The sequence below is a fragment of the Aedes aegypti genome, chromosome 2, assembly GCF_002204515.2.
Source record: "Aedes aegypti strain LVP_AGWG chromosome 2, AaegL5.0 Primary Assembly, whole genome shotgun sequence".
NCBI lineage: Eukaryota > Metazoa > Arthropoda > Insecta > Diptera > Culicidae > Aedes > Aedes aegypti.
In genome coordinates this window covers 334,196,594-334,222,256 of record NC_035108.1, presented here as the reverse complement: position 1 = coordinate 334,222,256, position 25,663 = coordinate 334,196,594, and the positions used below count along the sequence as shown (strand labels likewise).

The following is a 25,663-nucleotide window of genomic DNA, read 5'->3' as shown; positions in this document are numbered from 1 at the left end:
CGAAGAGTGCCAATTCAACGAGGTTCCGGTTAGTTGGAGCCTGGAGATTGTCGCGAGAAGATGTGTTCCGTTGCGAAAAAAGCGCTTTGATTGGGGTGTTTTACTTTGGTATACAGCTTCTGGATAAGTGATGTATGGACAAATTAGTTGGGAATGGGATCTCTGGTGTGGATTTCTTTGAAGTGGAAACTGGAGGCTGAAAGTTTTTGCTAGCCATAATTACACAAAGTTGTTTTGCGGGCCATTCAACGTTAATGGGGACGACGGATGATATTAATAGCAGGGTAATGTGAGAACTATCAAGGACTTAGCCACCATTCATTCGAGGAAGGTGGAATTACATCCCCAGGGGGCAGTACTGAGAGGAAGCCTTTTTTCTGCGTTGGCTTAGTAAATGGAAAACCATGCCCTGAAGGAATGTTAACATTTTTGTGTGAACTGAAAGCAAAAAAACACGAACTGCACCAGCATCGTGAACCGAAGAGAAGAAGAATAAGCAAAAATCCAAATAGTCTGTGCTGGGGGTGGAAAGCTTGAAGGTGTACACAAGGATAACGACTAATGCCGGACATCTCTGGAGAGGCGTAGAATGCTGGGAAATATTCGAGTGGATAAATAAGCAAATAGAGAAAAATCCCCTTCTCAGGACGTGATACTATATTGAATTGAAATAGAGCGTGTGCGTTTTTATCTGGTGGAAGCTGATTCGGTACTTACACTATATTTGCCTTGCCGTGGGACGGGGCCAAGTGCCAAGTGAGGCAAACAACCTAAGATAAGAGGATATAGGGGCACTCTCACACGAAGCGGTGGGGGTTTTGGACGGAGAGGTGTTTTTCAAAGCGGAACCAAGGACCTTTCCTCGGTGGATACGCCTGGTGAACTCTCGCAGGCGGGCACACATGCCGAAGTCTAGGTGAGTTAGGTTGAGTAGGAGGTGGATTTTCCCGACGCCTTGTTTTTGTTCCAGGGGGGTGGTTCGTTGTAGAGCAATGGGAATGAAGAGAAAGTGTAGTGAAGTTTGTATTTTATTATTAGACTCTGGATGGAAACGTGACGCGATCGGTATCCATGCTAAACTAAAATCACTTTGCATTCTAAGAAAGAGTTAATCATCTTCTTATGTTGTATTCAAGTGGAACACATCCAGTTTCATGCGTCAATCCACATCAGTATGTCAACCTTTACAATAATCATAGATTTTTAGTTGTGAAATTGTTTGATATGCATAAGAGATCAACCATAAAATACGTAACGCTTTAAGAAGAAAACCTTTATTTAATATAACTGAAAATTTCTCACTATAAGCGTAAAACATGTTCGGAATATTAATTAAAACGGAGCACATAAACTTTCAATAATTGACGAAATTATTAATATATTCTGTTATTATGTATATGCAATGCAGAAAACCACTTAATGGACAGAACTTGCTTTCCGTAACTACTAAATTTGGTAAAAGTTTCAAATAAGTTCAATTAAAATAGACAAGTAATCGTTCTCATGATGCCTTTCAAATTTCATCTCTGTCTGTGTTCAATTTTGAATTCGTATTACAAAACTAAAAAAAAATAAGAATCACACATTTTTGTTTCATATTATGCAATTATGTAATTTGAGATTGATCTTTTTGATTAAAATCATTTGTTTGAATATTTTAGTGCTACTCTCTAGGAAAATGTTTGGAACGTGTATGAAAAGTTTTGATCTTGGTTTTTGTCTTGACAGGTCCCACTTACCTTGCAAGGTATAAAGATATTTTGGGGTAAGTTAGACCATAAAAATAAATCGTATGAAAAATAAAATACCGGGTTATCATTAGCAGCTTGTGATAATACTTAAAAATGTAGCTTACTGATGGAAATTCGATTTATAATACATTTATTTTTTGCGAAAACTGTTACATGAACCACATAGTAATAAAAATAACAATTTGTTTTGTACTTAATATATCTTCAACTTTCTAGAAGAATACCCCATTTACCCCGGATTCTCACTCGCCCCGGGGTACCTTACTGATAAAATTCAAACATAAGTAGGCGAATTCCGACACGTTTTTTCTTCGAAGAAAAAAAATGTTCTTGCTAATGAATAATGAAAGAAAATTTCGATCCAATGGATTAAAATTAGATTGTTAAAGGCTGCATTACCAGAAAATATGAAAGTTATAACCAATTTCATGCAAAACATAAATCACCCGAATGGCTCGATACTGTTGCTGCTCTTGAACGCTCTCGTGCCACGTACCAAACGAGAGAATGAATGATTACATTTATAGGGCTCTCCGATTGCGATGTTCCATGAACTGTTATGGTTTGCGAACTGTTACACTCTCCGAATATGGCGAATCGAGGCTGATTCGGATCAAAATTCAAACACTGGGTACAATTGGTATTCTCGCTAATCTGCCTTCTTTGAGATTCCATATTTCGTTTGAATGAGGTTCTAGAAAATGTTTCCAGACATCTGGAATCGATCCCAAGTCACACGAACATCGAACATAAGTTTATTTTTTTTCGAAAGCTGCTTAAGATGACTTTTGTTAAAGTGAACTAAATAATATTCTTGAGAAAACCCTTTGCGACGAATTCCAGAATCGGTTCTCTTTTTCATAATGCATCCAAATATAATAATTATTTTACTTTTTAGTCTCATTAGGACTTATGGGCCCTTCCTTAGCCGAGTGGTTAGAGTCCGCGGCTACAGAGCAAAGCCATGCTGAAGGTGTCTGGGTTAGATTCCCGGTCGGTTCAGGATCATTTTGTAATGGAAATTTCCTTGACTTCGCTGGGCATAGAGTATCATCGTACCTGCCACACGATATACAAATGCGAAAATGGCAACTTTGGCAAAGAAAGCTCTCAGTTAATAACTGCGGAAGTGCTCATAAGAACACTAAGCTGAGTAGCCGGCTCTGTCCCAGAAAAAGAAGAAGGTGACTTATAGCAACTTGAGAGACCTATCTAAACAACCTTGAACACACGTAAAGTTTTGTTGCCATAAGTAGTCAAGTCGTCTTTTCTCTTCCAGATATTTGAGAAGTAGTTTGCGATCTTTAAGGGCTTCCGGCGAAACGTGGCATACTGCTTTATTTACAATTTGGAATTTGAATTTGATTCCCTTAATAAAGTTCGAGATTTCTTGCCAAAATCCTCCAAATTTGGAAATACTGAACACGATTGCAAAGGGTGTTTTAACTTGCTGTTCATAAAATTTTTCCATATCGTCAAACTGATTGCTCATACCGATGCAATTTTCAACACTATTCGTTTTACCCTTAAAAGAAAGTGTGCATATACCACTTTTTTGGAGGAAGTTGTGAATTTGAAGCTTCACACCTCCCTAGCAACCATAATTAGTGAATATTCGAAGTGACCTTCAAAGAGCGGTTTCCCCAGACGATGACTACCACATTTAGCTTTTGCCAACGGGTTCAATGAAAAATCGGAAGCGCGGGCCAAACGAGGATCGAAAAGGGATCAATAGCACTAAAAGCATTATTGTGAAGCACTGAGAAGTACTGTTTTATTTCTTAATGTAGTTTTAAAACTTCCGCTAGCTGGAAGAATTTGTGCTCGCACAGCACGAGAGCACAATGTGCACTGATTATGCTCTTCTGATTGACCCATTATAACTCGGTTACACACTGTTCAGCCTGCCTTATATTCAGAATCATTTCTTCTACCTTGAAAGATGCCAATGAATCCTTAATCCGAACTAAATGATCCAATCAAAAACCCACCCTAGCACCTTATTTCAATTTTGCCGCCAGCATCTTGATGGTAAGACGGTCGATAAAACCGACACCCTTCTTTCAACAGTAAGGATATACTTACATACCTACTATTCGGCACCTTGAAGAAGATGATAATCCTTCTCCCTTGCACCAGTCTCCTTTTGAGGAGCGCATTTTGTCCATCCAATCCAGCAGTGAAAGTAGGAGCAGATGAGATAAAGTGACCTAGTAGTTGGGAAAAAGGTCAGGTTGTAAAGATTTATGGATTCTCATCTTCTTATAGTTCAGGAAGTTGAGCTGAATATATCGAAAATCCGTTCTACATATGTCATTTAGTACACCATTCTCCTCTATCAACCAGCTTCCGCCGTCTTATGACAAGGATGTTCTTTCGGCGCCTTACCGTTTGTCGTTGTAGCAGCAGCAGCAGCAGCAGCAGCAGCAGCAGCAGCAGATGAAGGAAGTCAGTAAATAACGTTTTTCTCCGGTTCGACACTATCAGTGCTTCGTTCACAGTTGAATTCGTTTTGGAACAGTGCTGTGACATTGCGGTATGTGATTCGGGTGGTTTATGGTATCAAAGGTTTCGCCGTGGTGCAGATGTCGACGTGATTTATTAGCAGAGTTACTGGAGATAACTAGATATTAAAAGGATTTTGTATTAGTTTTTGCGAAAAGTACAAACATGTGGATAATGTTGGGTTTTGGTATGGAAGGTACCATCGTGATTCAGACTTTCATAAGACGTTTGCGAGGCAGTAGATAACACAGGTAATAATAAATGTACAGAAAGGAGAAATGCAAAAATTATATGTTGTTCTTATATAATACCTAGTCGTAAACTTGTTTATGATCCTAGCGTAGTGTTCTAATCAGGGCCAAATTTTGAGGGGGTTGTGCACTATTGCCATGAGCGTAGTCAAAAAGAAGCAGGCCGTTGATCCCCCATGTTCGACAAAAAAAAATCAAATTTAATTGGATTGATTTGTAGGTTATCATTTTGTTTAAATTTTCCGGCAATTGTCCCCAGTTACATGTTCATAAAAAATGCAACATGATTAATTTTCGGGCGATTTCTTAAAACCCACTGAGATTTTTCAGCAATTCCTCCAGGCGTTACTTCACCATTTTATTTCTGAGATTGGTTTTTCTGCAATACTCTTTCGTTCATAAATATCTATCAGATATCTTCCAAAAAGTATTTGGAAGATTCATTCACCGGTTAAAGGTTTTACATTTTTTTAGAAGTTAGAAATTTTGCACGAATTTCTGAAAGAAACCTCCCCATTGATCAAAGTCAAATAATCACAACCTACAATAAACCTATTAGTAATCTTATAGATGTTTCTTTTAGGATAGCTCTTAAATTTAACAAAGAATTTTGTAGGAAAAATCCAAAGACATTATCAAAATATGTTAAAAATCAATCAGGACTAGAATATTTTGATTATGCAAGAGTCCACGATAGCCCACAGAGACGGGATGGGGATAAATGAAATGTCCATGTGGAAGTAACTATACGTAAATCCTGGCTACGCCTTTGGTCATAGCCATAGCTCTCCTTCGGGCTCGTTTATCGTTGATATCTAATATCGATAGTATGTAACAGTCCTCAATCCATGAAACCCTAACCATTTGCTCAGGAAACTTAATTAAAAGAAAGTGCTTCATAGTTCAAAAGCCATTATGAATTCAATTTTCAACGTTACACACAGAGAGTTTCATTGTGCATCGAAGAAGTTTCGGCTTATAATGGAAAATTTATTGGAGAGGTCATGTACAAAATGTATGTGCTTCTGTCATGGATGCTTCCGAAACTTGCACAATTTACTTGTCGTCCTCAACAATCTTCGATCTTGGAGAAACAAGGGAAATGAACAAGCGTCATGCTTGGCACTCACGAGAGGCTCCAATGTGCAAAGTTTATGGCCAAGCAATAGGACTTTGGCACGTGTTTGCATTGCGTAAGAAATTTATTAGTCACAGATTCACATCGTTATTTTATGCTGCATCTAATCCATCGATGGCCCGTACGGCTTTCTGTGCCAAGTGACAAAGTAGGGTAATTTGATTACATTCGTACTTGAACTAGTGCCATTTTGCTGGGGCTGGAGACACCGATGCTTTTGTGAGGAATAAGGGTCATTAATTTGCTCTGCTGCATTGTCGGACCAATCGAACACGACATTGTAAGCAGTGTAAGTCAGGTGGCTATTGCATAATTACCCATCTCGTGCTGCATCGGACCGGCATCTGTTGTAAACTTTCACGGATATTAGGGTTCGTGACAAGTTTATATTGGTTTTGAGTCAGCATCTTGTTTCCGATGTTGCGGAGATATAGAAATAAATTAAGTGTGCAGATACAGTGCACCATGAAGAATTCAATAAACGAAGTTCCATTGTATTAGAGAATCTCCTATTCTTCTTTCAATGCCACTGCATTCCAATTGGGACAGATACTATTTTTAAGCTTAATACATTCTTACAATTTTCAGTTCAGCCAAATTGAAAGTCAATAATCAAGTTGTATCTACTTTTTTCTAGTTCAACCAGGGATACAGTGACCATCGCAATAAAATAAATTCTGTACTAATAAATACAATTCTATAATAATACAATTTAAAATCCAATGCACGTTTGCTTATTTCTCTTAATTTTAGAAACTTTTTACTATTATTATTTTTTGCTTTATCAGCTTTTTGCACTAGCCGCTTGCCACAAATTTTAAATATATTTGTACACTGGTCCCACAGTTATGAATTATTTAAGGCTCAGCTTAAATTTAAAAAATTATAGAGAGCAAAATAAATAATATTTTTTGATGAAATCAATGCCAAATGGTAAAGTGGGGTATATACATGCAGTTCATGCACAATGTTATAATTAAATTTGTTGCAAACATTTGAAATTTTCGCTTATTTGAACATTGCCTTAAACCACAATTTATGAATCGGCAAAAAAGTTGTCCACAATTATGAATCAATGTGAACACGATTTATGAATCAGTTATTTACTTTCAATTATTTTGCAATAAAATGCTATATAGTTCATATGTTTATTAGAACACCGCCTAGGACAACGTTAATTATATCCGGAAGTGAACCGGAACCAAGTATTTCAAGAATCTGCATGAAATTGCATGATTTTTGACGTTGCTACTGAGTGGGTTGAACTAGTGATCACTGAATTTGTGGATTTATATGCTTCTGGAGCATGTTTATTTGGAGGATGATGGCATGTAGTGTAATTAGACAATCGTTATATCTAGATTGCAGAACTCGTAAATGCTTGACCTTTCGACTGCCTTTACTACAGTAATGAAAATTCACACGTTCGATTTGTGTGTTTAAAATTCTCGATCGATTCATGAACATCAATATCGAATTGCTGTGATTTTCTTGCAAACTTCGTGTGTGTTATGTTGAAATCGATGAGCTTTGCTATCGATTTCCAAGTTCAAAACTTCTAAATTGTTTGTGATCAACCCATAGCGAACTAAACTGCGGTTGGACCTCGTGTCGAACGACAGTCATCATCATTCTTCCATAGAGAAGAAACAAATTTTGAAGCTGAATGTGTTATATGAAAATTTGTGAATCCGATTTTTCTTTTATTAGTAAACTTGTCCGATGTTTTTATTTTTTAAAAGTGTGAATATCTTTTACTTCTCCATGTGTCTGATAATAGAGCCAACAGTTTAGCCTGAGAGTTAATCCAAAAAAAAACTTACGTGCAACAAAAGTGATCATAAAAATGACAAACAATTGGTATTGATATCAATCAGAGAGGATGCAAACCAGTTATTTTTTTGCACTCGTTGCTTTTGGTCCTTCTGCAGAAGCGATAGCCCGTTTTTAAAGCGAAATTATGGAGAACCTATCAGGTGTAACTAAATAAATTGTTTACATTTTTTATACCTATTCTGTTTCTTTTTGTTCCTCACATATTTAGGATTTTTTATCCAAAAATGATTCAACATAATAATCTTTGAGGCCTTACATAAAAAACGTCCTCAAATTGTAAAGCCATATAAGAATATAAACCCCCAAATAACTTTTCTCATGAGAATTTGTTTTGTTTTCCAAAATCATGGAAATTTATTTGTATGTTCAAAATCCTTTTGCACAAAATAAAAAAAATTCCGTAATTTATGAACGGTCCCAAACCTCTTTTGCTCTCCCGTAACAAAATTTTACATTGGAAATTACTTGAAACTAAGAATCTTTTTTTAAAAATACTAAGCACTAGTAGTTTGAACGCTGATTCATAAACTGTGGCTGGTGTGTATATTTCCCACAATTTATTGATCAAGTATTTTACTCAAAAATCTTAGCCAAATCCGCATAAATACGCATTTATCTCCCATAGCTATGTTTATTGAATCTGTAAAAGTTGTCTGGGGCTTAATCTCTCACAAAAAATCTTTGAAACAAACTTTAAAATGTCGTTTCTAGCTAAGCGGCAAACGCCACACGGCTTAAAAATTTGGCTATAAATACAGCCCAAATAGCAACAAAAATAATTTAGTAATATTGTTGGTTCATACCGCGGTCAAGAGCTTTTCTACTGAGATAAAAAGACTTGAAATGGCTGAACACTTTGTGTTGCTTATCAGTAAAAATGATTCTGTGATGTTTTGTGATAAGTTTGATAATAATTTTGTATTCTTATATCAGCTGATTCATAAATTGTGGGTGATTCAACTGCGTGGGGTTACTGTATAATACAGTCAATTTTATACAATTTTAGGGAAACTTAGAATAGTCATTTGAATTCACGTTAAAAATTTTGCTTAATACTACAACAAAAGTATAGGGGAATATGGCCCAATTTGGACCTAGTAACAGTTTTTTGGCCATATCTTTTCAGCACAATGAATTGCATGAAAAGTTTTATGTTCTCGTGAAAGGCTGATTCAGCGCGCACATTTTTCGCTCAGAGAGTTTTGTGATATCGCCTACCAGGACTTGACTAGACATGTTTGAACAAAATTTTCCAATTTCGAGATAATGAACACATATTTTCAAAACTATTTGATATTCTGTGATTTTGACAAAAATACATTTGAAAAGGTCTTTATAATTTTGAATAGAGAAAAATATTTTCACATTGAAACTTTGCTTTTAAATATCGGGTTAAATTGGTGAACTTGTATGGGACGATGAAACAGGCAGCATTGAAACTCAGGACATCAACTTGGAGAAGTATGGACTTAGATGTAGGGGTAAAACTATTCGTCTCTGCTCAAAGTACGCTATATTGAAGGGACTGCGCATTCTATCGTGCTAGGGTACAAAAACACAGCATATCGGGTAAAGAAAAGTTGACTGTATTGTTCTCAGCATTCGTAAAAGTTTTTTTTATATCTTTTTTAAAAACTATTTTGGATACAGCTTGGCTGCGGTATTGATGGAGATGCTTTTCAAGTAGATGATTTATTAATTGCTTTAGTTTTTGGTAATCTACCGTATTTCTTAGATTTTTGCGAAGACTTTTTCTCGACCACAACAGAAGGAAAGGCACCATCGATCAATATAACAACTTTTGTGATTTTCTACCAAGCTGAGAAGACTTTTACGGGGTGAAGCTCTTGGAATAGACTGAGGACATGTTGAAAATCAAGAGGTCCGTATTGAACCATAACAAAAGGTCCGTATTGGACCCGCACACATTTTGTGATGTTCGAACTAGCTGAGCACAAACAATGCATAAAACTATATGGTCAGAAGAAAGCGTAGGCTTTGGAGATTGGAGAATTATTACCGCTTAGAAGCCTAGAAATAATGCTAACAGACAACACTAGAACACTTCAAAACTACAAACTAATATAAAAATCAAACGAAATATCTGAGAAGTGTCAAATTTATTGTGTTAGCTCCAAGCCGGAAGGTGAGTAGAAAAACGATACACACAATCTTCACAGTAGCACTAGTATTGAGAAATGCTTGATGGTCCGAACTAGAACAGGGTCCGAATTGGACCAGGTTCCCCTAGTTTTTCATTTCTTTTGAACTTTGAATCATATATATTAGCTGAGTGTTTCCCAAAGCACTAAAATTTAAATCAGTGCACATCGTACCTTCAGGCTGTGCGTATACGAATTCTCTCTGCTCTTGAAAGTTTTTGAAAAACTCAAAAAAAAAAACTTCAAAAAATTGTTTTGTTCCACACCGCTCATTCGATTCTAGATCAAATTCTGAGTGTCCTCCCAAAATTTGAGCTCATTCGGATGAAAACTGAGACTGCACAAGCCATTTAAAGTTTATATGGGAATTACTATGGGAAAAGCAAGCAATTCATTCAACCGGTCATAGTGTTTGCCCATGTGCTCTTGAAGATTAGAACTACGTTGATACTATGAGATACAATAACCAGCTACAACTTTGCCGAAGACCGTATTCAAATCGGACGCCTCAGTAATTAGTTATTGACTTTTGAATGAGTTGTAAAACTTTGGCTATAATATTTGGACTGTTCTGCAGGCATCACTGGATATATGCAGTAAAACACAAGGGTGGTACTGGCGGCTCTTTATCGCTACCCCAACGTGCACTAATAAAAATCCACACGCTCGATCTGTGTGTTTAAAATTATGGATCGATTCATGAACGTCCATATCGATTTGCTATGATTTTCTTGCAAACTTCGTGTGTGTTCCCGAAGCTTTCTCTTCAGATTCGTATGTGTCAACCTATGGACGCATAGATCATCACTCCAACACGGATTCAGTGTGTTTTGCTTATGGTTATCTTATGTCATAATCATCATGTTCAAGTTGGTCGATTCATTGATTTGCGCAATGAGATTGTTATGATGAAATCCATGAGCTATGCTATCGATTTCCATGTTCAAAGCTTCTAAATTGTTTGTGATCAACCCATGGGAAGCATAGTGAACTGAATTGCGGTTGGACCTCGTGTCGAACGACAGTCATCATCATGCTTCCAAAGAGAAGAAGCGAATTTTGAAGCTGAAAGTGTTAGATGAAAATTTGTGAATTCGATTTTTCTTTTATTAGTGAAGTTGACCGATATACGAGAGTTCTACCTTTCTATAAGAAAACATTGATTATAATGTATAGTTTAGTAGAAAAATCGGATTCCACTAACAGATTTTCCTGGCTTTCAGTTTCGAAAAAAATGGAATATGCTTATCCCTGGCTTCCCAATTTTTGGATTTGCGGCGCCCCGCTTGTTGCTGGCTCACGGGTTTGAAAAAAAAAAAAAATTCAAGAGAGCTTGCGACAAGCAGAGGAGCCTCGGATCCATATTTTGGGGAGCAAAAGTTTTTCTACCAAATTTCTTCTTTCAGTCCCTTGACATTTATGTTCTACCACACATGACTATCTAAAGCTACTACATTTCGAATTCAATAAGCAAATCAGTTGGTTTTCATGATTTAATATTTGGAAATTCATGTTTGTTTCACATGACAACCTAATGTTATTATACCGTGAAATCAATGATGAAATCCATATGGCTACCACACTCAAATCATGTGGTTTTCCTCATTGCGCAAATCTATAAGTAAAACACACGACCTTGACGTGTAGATTTTTCTCAGTGTGTAGCTGGTTCTAAAATGTAAACAACCATACAAAATCACGACCAAACAATGGTGAAGGCGTAATCAATTTTGTCGAAAACATCCATTTTGGGAATTCAGCAGAATTTACTGATTAAATTTCCAACAGTGCACTGTAGTAGCACGTAGCAAATAATAGCTAGCAAACAATATCCTTCAAGTGCATTTATTACCTGTAATCTTGAGAATAATATTTTTTACTATTCCGCGTTAAGCCTTAAAACTGGTTCTGGACTTAGGTTGGCGGCTTTTCAATTTTACTCCCATTTGACAACCCCCTCCACCCTTGGTAAAACATAGTAGCCATGATTTGTGCGTGCTATCTTTCGCGCCAGGTGCAGCAATGTTGCCTGTTCAGAAATTAAGGGGTCTATTTTGTAAATCGAGCAGATTCACGTGACTCGTCTGAAGTCATTGTCGATCAAAGTAGGCATGCATATTTCAGATGTCACCCGTCGACTCCCATAGTAATCCAGTCACATAGAGTGACAACTGCCGAAAAACTCGAGTGACAGAACCGAGTCGAGCGAATGTTTTGGTCGACAGTGACTCCAGCCGAGTCATTTTGGTCGACTCGACTTATAAAATAGGTCCCTAAATGAGCAGAGCCGAAGAATTTGTGACTGGATTTAAATCAATAACTAATTACTGAGGCGTCCAATTTGAATACGGTTTTCGGCAAAGTTGTATCAGATGAATGTATCTCACAGTACCAACGTAGCTCTAATCTCCAAGAGCACATGGGCAAACACTATGACCGATTGAATGAATTGCTTGCTTTTCCCATAGTAATTCCCATATAAACTTTAAATGGCTTGTGCAGTCTCAGTTTTCATCCGGATGAGCTCAAGTTTTGGGAGGACACCCAGAATTTGATCTAGAATCGAATGAGTGGTTAGCGTTAGCGTAGTTACGGTATACTTCGTAGATTGGATACTAGCAATATCAATGTTTCGTTTGATAATTTCATCCAGGCCGCTTTCAGAGACATGGCTGGGGGAAAAGCCTTGACCCAATCTTGGACAATATTACCAAGCTCATGAATATTGCTATTCCTGGCCACGCCCATCTTTACCGAAACTTGGGATAGGGGAAGGAAATGTTGATGTAGCACTTACTTAATGAGAGGCCACCGACTCAGCGACGCCCTCATAAGTGCTACGGAGGAGGAGGTTGGAAAAGGTATTAGGTCATGGTTCGCCTGAAAAGCTGGCGATGACAAAGGGCATTTGTTGTTAATTTTTTTTTAAATTTATTCTTTTGAAAGCCGGCAATCGAAAGAGAAAACAGTGATTAATTAACTGTGATGAAAATTAGTTTTCTGCTCAATAAAATACAAAGCAGAACCGATCCCTCTAGGGTCATCGGATAGTTCTGAAAAAAAAAAGAAAAAACGAAAAAAACAAAAAGAAAAAAAAAACACGTTCTGAATATGTATGCGGGTGGTAACAGTCGTGTCAAACAGAACGCGTTATCAAGTGCCTAATAATAAATCGACTGGAACGTGCAAACCGAGCAACAATCATTTCTAAAATCGAACAAAAAAAAACTCCAGCGACGAAAACACGCCCGAAACCGTGGGCAAAATCTATCCGACGACGCAAAACCAAACCGTCCTGCTTGGGCTTCACGAATCACTACCCAGCAAGACGCTCCGAAACAGGAAAAAAATTTCCAGCGACGAAAACCGTCAGAATTTGATCTAGAATCGAATGAGTGGTGTGGAGCAAAAACGATTTTTTGAACCGCTCTAATAGGTACCTATTCTGCCGTGAATCGCGAGTCAGTCCCATCTGTTAAAAGTAGGCATTGAGAAAATGGGCTGTGAGGTTTCCAAATTTGTTTTCCATACGAATATTTAAAAAATTCCCGACGATTGGAACATGTTCAAATTTTAATGAAACCTTCACCTTTTGCTTTTCACTACGATATCTTTCCGAGAAAAATATAAAGATGATTAAAACACGGTTCATTTTTGTGTTACATGATGTGGAAATCTTTAGCAGGACTCTGATACGCGGTTACTTTTTATTATGGGACAATTTGCCTTGCTGTTTTTTCCCTATTTTCTCCGAACAAACCGTATTATCTCATTAGTGCAGTTGAAAGACCATTGGACGATATATTGAAATCTGAACTCAACTCAATTTAGACAAAAGTGCAGATGAGACTGACTTGCGATTCACGGCAGTACAGGTGATACCAATCACTTTCAAATTTTACCAAATCTTTAAAAATCTACTCTCATGACCTATTTACATTTGTGTGTCATATGGAATCTTCATGCTTTTAAATTATTGGTATGACGGCCACAGGCATGTGAGTAATGGGAAAGTGTAAGGTGTACCGGGCAAACTAAAACGGTTACAAGAAAATAAAATGGCATTGATAAAATTATAATATGAGAAAAAAATCAACCACCAAAGTATTTGATGACAAATGGAACAAATCATAGAGAAACTTGTCATAGTTTATTGAAAATTACGTTGCTTACATACCAGAAAAAAGATATTAGCAGTGGCCTCAAACCTCAATAAAAAAGCTTATTGAGTAAGCTAAATGCAATGACTGAAATACATGCTTGCGTCAACAGTCACCGGAATAACATGCAGCTTGTTTTCTGCCATTATTAGAAAATAATACAACAGTATTTTTAGTTAAACATGCAATTTCGGGAAAGTGAATTTATTATTGAAAATGTTACTAATAAACAAATAATACAAAATATGCAAACCCAATTTTGAAACATAAGATATCTCATTTCAGCTCGCTTTTCAGAAAATCAATAAGGTACCATTCCTTAATATTATCAGGATCACCTTACTGTGGGACGCTATAATAACTTATCAATCGATTCGCGGTACACCTCTTCATAAGGGATCGAATTAATTTCCTTGTCAAAAACCATTTACCAGAGTCATCCCCTGCTCATAATCTATTACCAATGAACGCCCTCGGGCATCGACTACGTAACGGTCACCATCATTTATCATTCTTCGTTGTCATCGTGTCAGCTACTTTCGGCTGATTCCGCACGGTAATAATCCCACGAAAGCCGAAATACGTGGAATCGATTCACGATTCGATGCGCCCAGGAATGGGTCAAACTATTTTCCAACTTCCGTCGTTATTAGCGTCCTGAATTTTCTCCTGAGTTTTTTTTTTCTCGCACTGCGCTTTGTGTCGTCGCATCTCATTTTCACTCTCGGAAACGTGCCTCCCCGCGAGAACGAAAGGTGAATGGGGGGTAATGTGAAAATTCTATTATCACTGCTTGCAGTGTCGAGCTCCGTGTGCCAGACGCAGTAATAATGGGTAGGTCCAGCTTCCAGCAATCGGAACTGGATCAGTATGATGTGCGAGATATTGTCATGGATGCAACTGCTGTATGAAAAGGGGAGAGTGTCCAATCGTTAGAAAGTGGCTGTTTTGCCTTTTTAACTGTGCGAATGTATGGCATTGGACAGCGTAACTATGTCAGCCTTTGGACATTTGATGTTACTTGACTTTATTACGTCGAGCCTTCCATTGTTTCACGTTCTCTTGAATTTCAGTCTAACAGTGAAAGGAATGCTCAGGAAAGATTGGAGCTTTTGTTGGTTTTTTCTCTCAGCTGTGAAAACCAAGGATTTTTTTTGAGTCACTCTTCTTCGTCTTTCTTCTTCTTCTTTTCTGGCGTTACGTCCCAGTTGGGATAGAGTCTGCTACTAAGCTTAGTTTTCTTATCAGGGGCGTAGCATGGATTTTCGGGCCCGGTTCGGAGTCAGATTCAAAGGCCCTTCAAAATAGTAGAGTGTGCCGCTAAGCCAACATACAGTCGATATGTCAATCAATCGAAATAATAATATATTTTCAACAAACATTATAATATGCGATTGAAAATAATGATCCTTGTGTTCATCTATTGAGGAAGTAATTTTTAGCTTTTAAGTTAGTATGTTAAATGTCAATTAATAAAGAGTAATATGCCGATACTTCTTCAGGGTTGATAGCGGTCAAGTGTCTAAAAATAGGAACTTCAGAGACCTAAGCCTGAAAAGCGAAACCAAAATGTGACAGAAACGTGGTTCCTCGTTTCAATAAGGGTTTCTCAGAGAATACAATAAGACATCTATCAAAGCGTCTCCCAAAAAGTTTCTGTGGTAATCTCTTTTGACATAACGTCACTGATTTTCTCCAGAAACTTCATCAGAATGAGACGGGGATGGTGGTCCAATGCACAGTGGGACGGATTGGGGTTTTAGGAGGAAAGATGGAACTCACGCCTTCAAATGCGATTTTACGTAAAAATGATGTTCTACAAAGTTGTTTCTATTATAAAAACAATTTTTTCGGTCGGATCGAAAATTAGGATGGTCCTTTGTGAAGAAAGATAACCATCAAAACTTTTTTATTTTAAGGAATATTGATATAGTTTGTTCTACAAAGTTGAAAATCGGAAAATTTTAAGCTGTTTTGACAAAAAAAAGTTTTTTTTCTAGCTCAAAAATTGACCGTTTTAGAGCATTTTTCGCTATTGATGTAGGGTGGCCCTTCAAAAATATTTTAGATTTCTCATCAAAGTTGTTTTCCTTTATCTTTAGAGCCAACTGAGATGCATATTTTGAGGCCTGTACAATTTTGTCGGTGAATAGTTATAAACATTTTTCATGAAAAACAAGTTTTTTCACATGTAAATGTAGTTGGGGCAAACAAAGATTTTTTTTTTTTGCATGACAATAATTATTTTTACCGTGGCTTTAAATCTGAGTATGAAACTAGCTTGTTTCATATTCTTATGTACGTACTTCCGAATAGAGTCGAAGGAGTTGAGCAATAAAAATAAGGAGAAAAGTCTTTTGAAAATATCTTCTAAATTGAAACTCCTGGCATGGCTCCTTCCAAACTTCCGAATACTTCTGTTTTGGGATTTGCCAACTCTTTGGGAAACATTCAGATTGAAAGTAACGAATGCTTAATTTCCGCAAATCCGTTTACAAGTAATTTGTCTACCGTAAAAGATATATCGTATCTGAAACAGTATACGATTTCTGATTATGACGCTGACTTTCAAGTCTAGATTAAGGAGAATAGTTATATACATTTTTTAATCATGTTTAGATATTTTGACTAATTGAGGCTATAATAGAGATAGCCATGCCTGAAAATTGGACCTGATAGTGAATTTGGGAGTTCTTTTAAAAATCTGTTATTAACATACGAACCACTCATCATTAGCAGACAGATCCACCGAAGAATAATACGTTTTTTATTCACATTTTTAAGTAGACAAACACTATCGTCATGTCAACACAATTCTTTTTTGTTTTCTCAACTATACAAACATATAATAAATGTTTTTTTTGTTATTAAAAAGTCTTTAACTTTTCATCAGAAAAAATTGTATCAATATTCTTTTTTATTTAGCATCACGTACCCACTGGAACAGATCATACTTCTCAGGTTATTGTTGTTAAGAGCACTTCCACAGTTATCAACTGAGAGCTTTTTTGCCATATTTGTCATTTTGCATTCGTATATCGCAGGGTTTCTCAACCGGTGGTCCGCGGACCCCTAGGGGGCCGTGACGACTTCTCAGGGAGTCCGCAAAGCCGTTATAAATAAGTGCCGTTGTTCTTGATTGATGAAATTGAGCTGATACAATTATTTTTATCACTTTTTGTTCCTATCGACCTTTGAGCGAGAGGAAAGGAGAATAAAAATTAACAATTAAATTTAAAAACAAAACAGTACAACTTGTCGGATTTGTTAAGAAATGTTTTGAAAACCCCGAAATTTTTAAAAATATTTTTTGGACTGCCCCCTTAAAATGCAAAGTTTGGCCCTAACATTTTGAAGGATTCGGGAGACGAAAAGTCAAATTTAATTTTGTATCGGCCTTACTAATAAAATAAGTAATTATATCGCTAGGAGTTAAGGTGATTATAAAACCAAGCCAAACCTTGAATTGGAAGTGTACCAGTCTAGAGAATCTGACAACCGTTCGCGTTGAAAATCGATTAAATTGCTAGCTTGCTGGTGATGACCAATCGGATAAATTTTCAACGCGGAGTGCTGTTTGATTCTGAAGTCTTGTGCTCTTGAACCTTTGAGGTTTGGCTTCGTTTGTGCTTATTCTGCGCGGCGTGTGAGTCCAGACGAGTCGCTCTCACCGCGTGTGACGTGAGACGGCTAATGCTAATCAAATGAGAGCGAGTCCACAATTGTCACCTCATGCGACTCGTTTCACCTCATACGCCGCGCAGAATAGCCACGGTTGTATAATCATCTTAAGAGCCTTGTTTTACCTCACTGGAAATTCCAAGCATGTTTACAGTTTAATTATTTTCAGGTTTTACCAGGTTTTTCGCCAGACTCTTCAAAATTTTCCTTGAATGTTTCATGACGAACGTTTGACGGCATTGAAAATATGCTAAATAACGCACAGTTTCTATTCTATGGAATCTACTCGAATCTATCAGCAGGATTTTTGATAAGATTTTTGTGATAGTGATCCCTTTCTGCGAATGTTCTTGACGGACATCTGACAAGGTTTTTGGAGAGTTCTTGAGAAAGTTATAACGAATACCTGTAACGGCCGTCATTTGACTGCTAAGAATCTCAATAGCAAGATTAAAAAAATATTCAAAGCAGCTTGCACCAGATGCTTGACCAACATGATAAAAACTTGTCTTTGTATTTTTTTTAGCGAGAACTTCGTGGACCCTTGGGGAAATCCGAAAAAAAAAAATTAAGAAAAATCTTGTCAAACCTTTAAAAGAAAATTTAATTGTCCTTCTGGACATATTTTCAACAAATTGCTGGATGTAGTTTATGTTAAAATCTTCTCAACTACCTGTTTGATTTGTTGTGCCTCGTTAAGATCTTTTTTTATTCCTTATCGGGCTAATGAAAGATGGTTGGTCGACTTTGTTAGTGGACTCCAGATACTATTATCTACACTATTGCAATATCTGTGGTTAACTACAGACGCAAAATTTATATATGTCTGTCAATAATATCCATTGATTCGTATAAAAAATGTTAGTGATGCTTTCACGAATTTTCATTTTGAAAACATTCATTTTTAGGGGTCCGCAGAATTTTTGTAGAACTTCAAAGGGGGTCGCAGCTTTAAAAAGGTTGGGAACCACTGGTATATCGTATGTATTAGTATCGCTGATACTTTATGTCCAAGGAAGTAAATTAAATTTTCATTACGAAAAGACTTTTGTATCTATTCGTTTCCATTAGCTACATCTTTTATGTTTGTGTTTCAATTAGTTCTAAAAGTGATGGGAAGACTGAGAAACTTAAAATAATATAAATAAAACACAAAAACCAATTTTTGATGGGCCACCCTACATGAATAGCGAAAAATGCTCTAAAACGGTCAATTTTTGAGCTAGGAAAAAACTTTTTTCGTCAAATCAGCTTAAAATTTTCCGATCTTCAACTTTGTAGAACAAATTATTTCAATATTCCTTGATATAAAAAAGTTTTGATGAATATCTTTTTTTTACAAAGGGTCACCCTAATCTTCGTTCCGACCAAAAAAATTGTTTTTATTAAAGAAACAACTTTGTAGAACATCATTTTTACGTAAAATCGCAATTGAAGGCGTGAGTTCCATCTTTCCTGCTGAAACCCCAATCCGTCCCACTGTGCAATGGCTATCGCTTCTGCTTCATAAGCAGAAAGTCATGTGTTCAATCACAGGTCCGTCTCTTTCCTCCTGGTACTTTGTACAGTATGGCCCACACAAATGCGAAAATCGTCATATCATGTTTTATGGTAGCTTTTATAAGAAAAAATCTGAACGAAACATAAATTTTATTCATTATTTGTATTGTTAATCTGCTTAGACTCAGTTTTTGCTTTGGACATGATGTTATCTGTTACTTTCACCTAATAGTGGAACTGGAAGCGTAGCCTAAAATTTTATCATGCAGTCATCGAGTTCAATATCTTTGTGATGAAAGCTTCTAAAACATCAACTATGGAGTGAGATTCTTCATAGGTCTTGTCTCCAGCATTTTCCCATATCAAATGATAGAATGGATTCATACCTGGATTAATGGAGATTTGTACATATTTAAAAAAAAGCTTGTTTTAGAGAGCCGTTGTTGAATCTTCATATAAGTGTGATAAACGGCTCTGTTTTGCGCAAAACCTATGAGCTAGTATTGATATAAGTCCTCTCAAGCCGAAGGAGCGAATTTCTTCCTAAAAAACTGTTATATACCTCTGGGTTTATTTTTTGTTAAACTTTTACAAAACATAAAGGCATATGAAACTCATAAGACGGAAAATCCCTCAAAACTATGACCCTGCAAAAAGATTTTATTCTGACCACGAGAAACACGTTCTCTAAGAACTCCTCCATCCTCTGCCACCAAACAAACTAATATGTTCCACAATAAAGTGTGGTTTTCGAAGGTGAAAAGTTTATCACCAGAGTATACGACAATCAGTCGCTGTTTCTAACTTTGAGCGGACAAAACCTTAAAACTTGTTTGCTTTATTACATTATTTAGGACAGTCAGAAAAATATGATAAAAATTGTCCTAGATAGTAAAGTTTTGTCACATACTACATTAATCAGAAATTACATCCACTCACAAAAGCAACGAAAATAATAGTACCTTTGACTTGCTTCTATCTTCCACTTTTAATATATCACAGTGGATCTATTCGTTCATAGCATTTACTACAACCAGAGACGGCTAAAAAAATCCCTCTTTCATTCTCCCAGGCACCGTCAAAAAATTACGTAACTCTCTAAGGGGAAGGGGAAGTAGGATCAAGCGTTAATGAACGCTTTCTTACGCCTGATACGTAGGCAGCCTGCTAATTAAAACAAGCCTCTCTGCCGTAAAAGTACCACCCCTACATCTTTCCGCATGAACTGGCGTAGATGCAGGGGTATATCCGGTCTAATGTGAGATCAATTTTAAATGCATCATTAATTCCTCCTCCGTCCCCTCATTGGTCTGCATTCTGACGTGGCAGGCCTCATTGTTGCCTAAAAATAGAAGATCACCAGCACTTATACACTGAAGGTGTCTGTTAGTCCCAAGCAGTCATCTGGTTGGTTTCTCGTGTAAGTGCAGCTGATCTGGTGATACTGGAGTAGCAACCACGGGCGGCCAATCAAGCTTAAGCTCAATAAATGAGAATTGTTCAAGATTTCATTACAATCAGATAAAGATTGTAGCATCCTACATTTCGAACATTTTTGTTTTGTGGAGCAACTAGTTTAAATGTGCCCAAAAAGATGACATTTGTCACAATACAAATGCTTTGAATAGTAAAGGACTAAACTTGTAATTGTGTTGTACTTAAAGTTTATGTATTTCCAACAAAATAATGTTTTGACCGTGCAACACAATCAAAAACTCCTACAGGAGAAATTGATTCATTCATAAAATTGCTGGACCATCGTTTCAGATATAACCACAATCTTAAAAATCATCATAAATAATTCCATTGCTATCGTTTGCATCATAAGGTGCATAAATGCGATCGGAATTTTAAAACAATTTGAATTCCAAAAGAGAGTTGGTATCCTCAAAAAATAACTCTCAAATCATCAAGAATTTTTGACTCTTTATTTATTTTATAAATCTCACAAGAAGTCCCTGCATAACATTATTAGGATTTTTTTTTGCGAAAATAAACTACGAATGGTTCAGGAATCTGTGAGAATAAACATTCACATGAAAAAGTTTATTCATGAAACGTTGCATTTGATCGAACCACTTCTTTTTTTTTCTTTGAGAATGGTATAGAAATAGTAACATAAAGCAATGCAATTTAGAACTTTATCCTACTTATTGATCTGACGCAACTTCAAAACGAATTTGAATAACCAAACATCAACGACGAATTTCAATAAAGTTTGCAAATTTGCTATGCTTAAAAAAACAGCAACTCTTGAAATTGACATTCGGAGAAATACTCCAAACAATTCCATGGAAGTAATTTGAATCAGAAAAGTGAAAAATGTCAATCAGAAAAATAAACCGTTCAACATGGTTATACCTACCAAATATGAATTCAGAGATCTATTATTCCAATGCTCAATACAAAAGTTCTATGCTCATTAAAATTATATCGCATAGTTTAGAAAAAAAAATAAGCTACTAGCGAAACGTCCCATTATTGGCCAACATCCTTTTCATTTCAACAGCAAGGCTCCCTGTGTTCGAAACCAATAACAACAGTCCAAATTGTAATCCACTTTTCAATTTGCGACTACTGTGAACTATTTTTGGCGCCCAGGATATAAATCAGTAAACTTTTTTTCTTGGCTCACATCCAGCAGCCAATATCCTCCTATCCCGAGCCAAATCATGACTGGTATGGTATATTGGATGTGTAGACACTATGTTGTTATACCTACATATAAGTTTATGTCGCTCTGTTTATTGGAGAACTTTTGCCGGTTAGGTACAGTCGCCCCACTGTTATGGATCAACTAAGGGTCATTTTTCAGAACACAATATGATTAAAAATCATGGGGACGCTGTACAAAACAAAATTTCCTCCCTGGCACTGCAAAAAATAGTTGTTTCAAAGATTACACATCAAAACTCGCGATTATTCTCCAAAAATTGTCGATTTCGATCGAAATTCCAAACGATGTCCACTCCACAGTCGTGGATCAGTGTGTGACGAGGATCCCTAATATGGATCAAATCGGCTCATATTATGGATCAAAACACTAAAACAGCTATTTTTCTTTGAGGTAAACGAATGGTGTGTTAATAATAGCATATTGCGGCGCTTATATCAAATCCACATCCAGCAGCGGCGGTAACGCGCAGAAGATATGCGCGCAATTCAAACGCAACGTCAAAATTCAAGTAGGCTTGGATTTTTTCGTCCTTCAAGGACTCAAATATTTCAAATTTGCTAAATCTGAAACATTGGCGACGGTATATCGACATTTTCAGATAATCGCATTACGTGGATTTATCTTGCAGAGCACAATACGTTTTGGCGTTTGTTTCGGAATCGTTTTATCGTTGATTCATAACCGTGGTATCGTAATTTCGGGTGAAATTGATCATTTTTCAGGTTTTTCTTGTCTGTTTTCTATAAAGTTGACAATGTCAAACAATTGAATGCAGGAAAACAAGCACAAAGGTGAGCCTCATTGGCTCTTGTACTGAAATTTTCTAACAAATGTCACTTTAGTGCAGAGAAATATCTCTAAAACAAAAAATCTGGGGAATTCATTTCGGGGTGAAATTGATCACTTGTCAATGCGATTATTGTTAGTATTCAAAACAACTCTACATAATGAATTTGAGCTCCCTGAGTCCGAATATGCTTGCAAAATTCTTAACAATACAATATTTATAGAAATAATGAATAGTTAAACTTCATGAGTTACACGGAAAACGCCTAAATGTATGCATTTTCCTAAGGAATTCCGTGATATCTAACAGATATTTAATTATTTCAACCAAATGAGCAAATTGGTACGAATTTTTGTGATGAAATCTGGTTTGGGGATATATCTCAAGCATCCTCACAAACTTTCAGGTTTATACCTTGTTCAAATCCTTGTTTATAACTAGAATTTTATGGATGTTTGTCAATACTGCACTGTACATGATTTTGAAATTTTTCATTATTTATCATAGAAATAAGCCTTATTTAACGTAAAAACTTCACAACACACAATTCGACAATAATTACAACAAACAACGTTCATTCACTGTAGGTTACATAAATATATGTGCTCCGTTAGGAAGAAATAAAATCGTGTGACACGGTGATCAATTTCACCCTACTGATCAATTTCACCCGATTTTACGGTATGGTTTTCATTGCCTCACAATTATGAATCAACGCTTCTGTGAATACGGTTAACATTTTATTTTATACGGACGGTAAAAATATGCTTAAGCATATTATAATTGATTACGATGCTTTACATAAATCTGGTTCACGTAGGTAAAATGTGTTCTGCGTAAATGCAACTCTATTTGATGAAATATTCCCGTTGTAATCAAAATTCGATCCATATCTGTGCGCTATCCATAACTGTGGGGTGACTGTACTCCGATGGATGCGGAAACAGCTCCCGTGGCAGCCATAAACGATGCGATGCCATGCGATGGGGTTGATTTGTTGCTCGAGGAAGAGGAAGTAGTTGGACGGTTATTTGTTGATTTCGTGCTTCCTGGGAGAGCAATGTCCGGAGATGAAATGGCTCGACGTGGCTTTTGTATGAAGGCCTAGGCATACCTACGCAATAAGAATTCGGTGAAGGATGGAATGGAATGGGAGCGACATTATTTTATAACATTTCGATTGTTTTCTAGCCTTCAAAAGGTTGTTTCTTTATAAAATTTTAACAGAAAACGTCATGTCGACTGTTTGCGCTCAGAAGAAGTTGACCATCAATGCACTGTGTTGGATTTTGTCGATTTCATGCTAGAAAAGCTATTTTTTCATAACATTTAGATAGAAATATGGTGTCTTCGGCAAAGTTGTAGAATTATTAATATGAAACAACTATGTCGAAGACACGATTTACTTATAACTCTTATACTTTTTGAGATGTATGCCGTTGTATGCGAATGGTCCTTAAGAATCATATTTTTTATCATAACTGTTTTCCAAGATGTTTAACATTTTTTGTGTTTTCTGAAAAGTTGTTTGTCATTTAAAAAACCGCATTTTTGCTGAACATAGCATTACGCTATCCCTTGAAGTAACAGTTATTTATGAATTACTATTTCCTCAAGGGGTAGTTCACGCCTCTATAACTGCCTTCGGCGCAAAAAGGCGCAGATAACTCTTACAAATCATGAAAGTATCATATCTTCCCTTTCGGCAGTTGATGAAAACTTTTGTCTATAAGCATCTTTTCATGGGTTTTTACTATCAAACAAATAAGCCTCATTAAAATGAATTCGACCGATAACTCCTTTACTTTAAGAGATAGAGAGGAGCGAAGTTCAGTAAAAACACGCATTTTAAGATATCTAACAGTATACATGAGAAATGTAAAAAAACCTAGTAAGCTCAATTCAAAACAAATATTATAAATTTCATAGTGGTTTGAATGCTATACAAGTAAGAAACTTTCACTCCAAATACACTGATTTGGTTGAAATTAAAGTTAACACACTTAAATCTTTTTTGATATTTTATTTTTGATATTTTTTTAAAGTTGCACTTACGAAATTTTGATAAAAAAAATAATCTTACTCAAAGAAAAAGAAAATCAATTTATATTGAAAAATAAATAGTGACAAAATAAAGTGCCCACTTTCTTCTTGGCCCCAGAAAAGATGATTTAAGAAAAATAAAAAGCAATTTAATAGTTAATGTGTCCTCCTTTGGCCGTAAGGACTTGCTGGAGGCGCTTCGGCATGCTTTTCGCCAGGTTTTGTAGGTGTTGTGGTTCTAGTTCTTCCCAGGCGCGCTCCAAGGCTTCAAAATAATTATTTTTGTTGGTAACACCAATTTTGTCAACCCTGGCATCGAGAATCTCCCACAAATTCTCGATAAGGTTGATGTCTGAGCTTTGTGGAGGCCATTCCAGCGGTTTAATTCGACAAGACCGGAAGAAAGACTTTGTCTTCTTGGCAGTATGCTTCGGGTCGTTGTTCTAGAGAAATATGAATTTCTCTTCATGGCCCGTCTGGATCAGCGAAACCTCCAGATTTTCCCGCAAGATGTTGATGTGGGAATCTGCCGTCATTATTCCGTCGGTTTTCACGAGGCTTCCTACTCCACTCCATGAAAAACACCCCCAGACCATTACATTTCCTCCTCCATGCTTCACCGTTCCTTGGATTTGGCGCTCTGCACCACACACGAGCCCGCCGCTTTCGGTTAAACAGCTCGAGCTTCAGGAGCGCTACATCCAAGGAACAGTGACGCATGGAGGTGTGATTTTCTTTTTCTTTGAGTAAAATTCTTTTTTTATCAAAATTTCGTAAGTGCAACTTTAAAATAATCTATATAAATAAAAATGGAGTGGTGTTTGTATGTCACGAAATGGCTTCCGGACGGGTCAACCGATTTGAATGATTATTTTTCCGTTTTGTTCGTCAAGTGTTCCGACGTGTTTGTGTGTGTAAAAATCCCAGGATATTCACCGGGAAAGTCGGAAAAACAAGCGTGAACGGAACTGTCATTTTGTATGGGACGATCCATAGCATTTTTCAACAGCCTACTTGATGGCAAGACGAAGTTTGCCGGGACCACTAGTATCAAAAATAAAATATCAAAAAAGATTTAAGTGTGTTAACTTTAATTTGAACCAAATCAATTGGAGAAATTTGAAAACTGGTAAGGTGGGCACTTTATTTTGCCTATCAGTGTATCATAGAAA

At 36.6% G+C, this 25,663-nt stretch overlaps 1 protein-coding gene across 1 annotated transcript in view; it reads left to right on the top strand.

Moving 5' to 3' along the window:
- The window catches only part of LOC5572626, a 33,579-nt gene continuing 7,916 nt past the window's right edge, over positions 1-25,663 (top strand). The window contains exon 1 of the mRNA XM_021845990.1: positions 1-916. Coding sequence (XP_021701682.1) covers positions 903-916 — 14 coding nt within the window. The 5' untranslated portion in view covers positions 1-902. The remainder of the gene's footprint in view (positions 917-25,663) is intronic.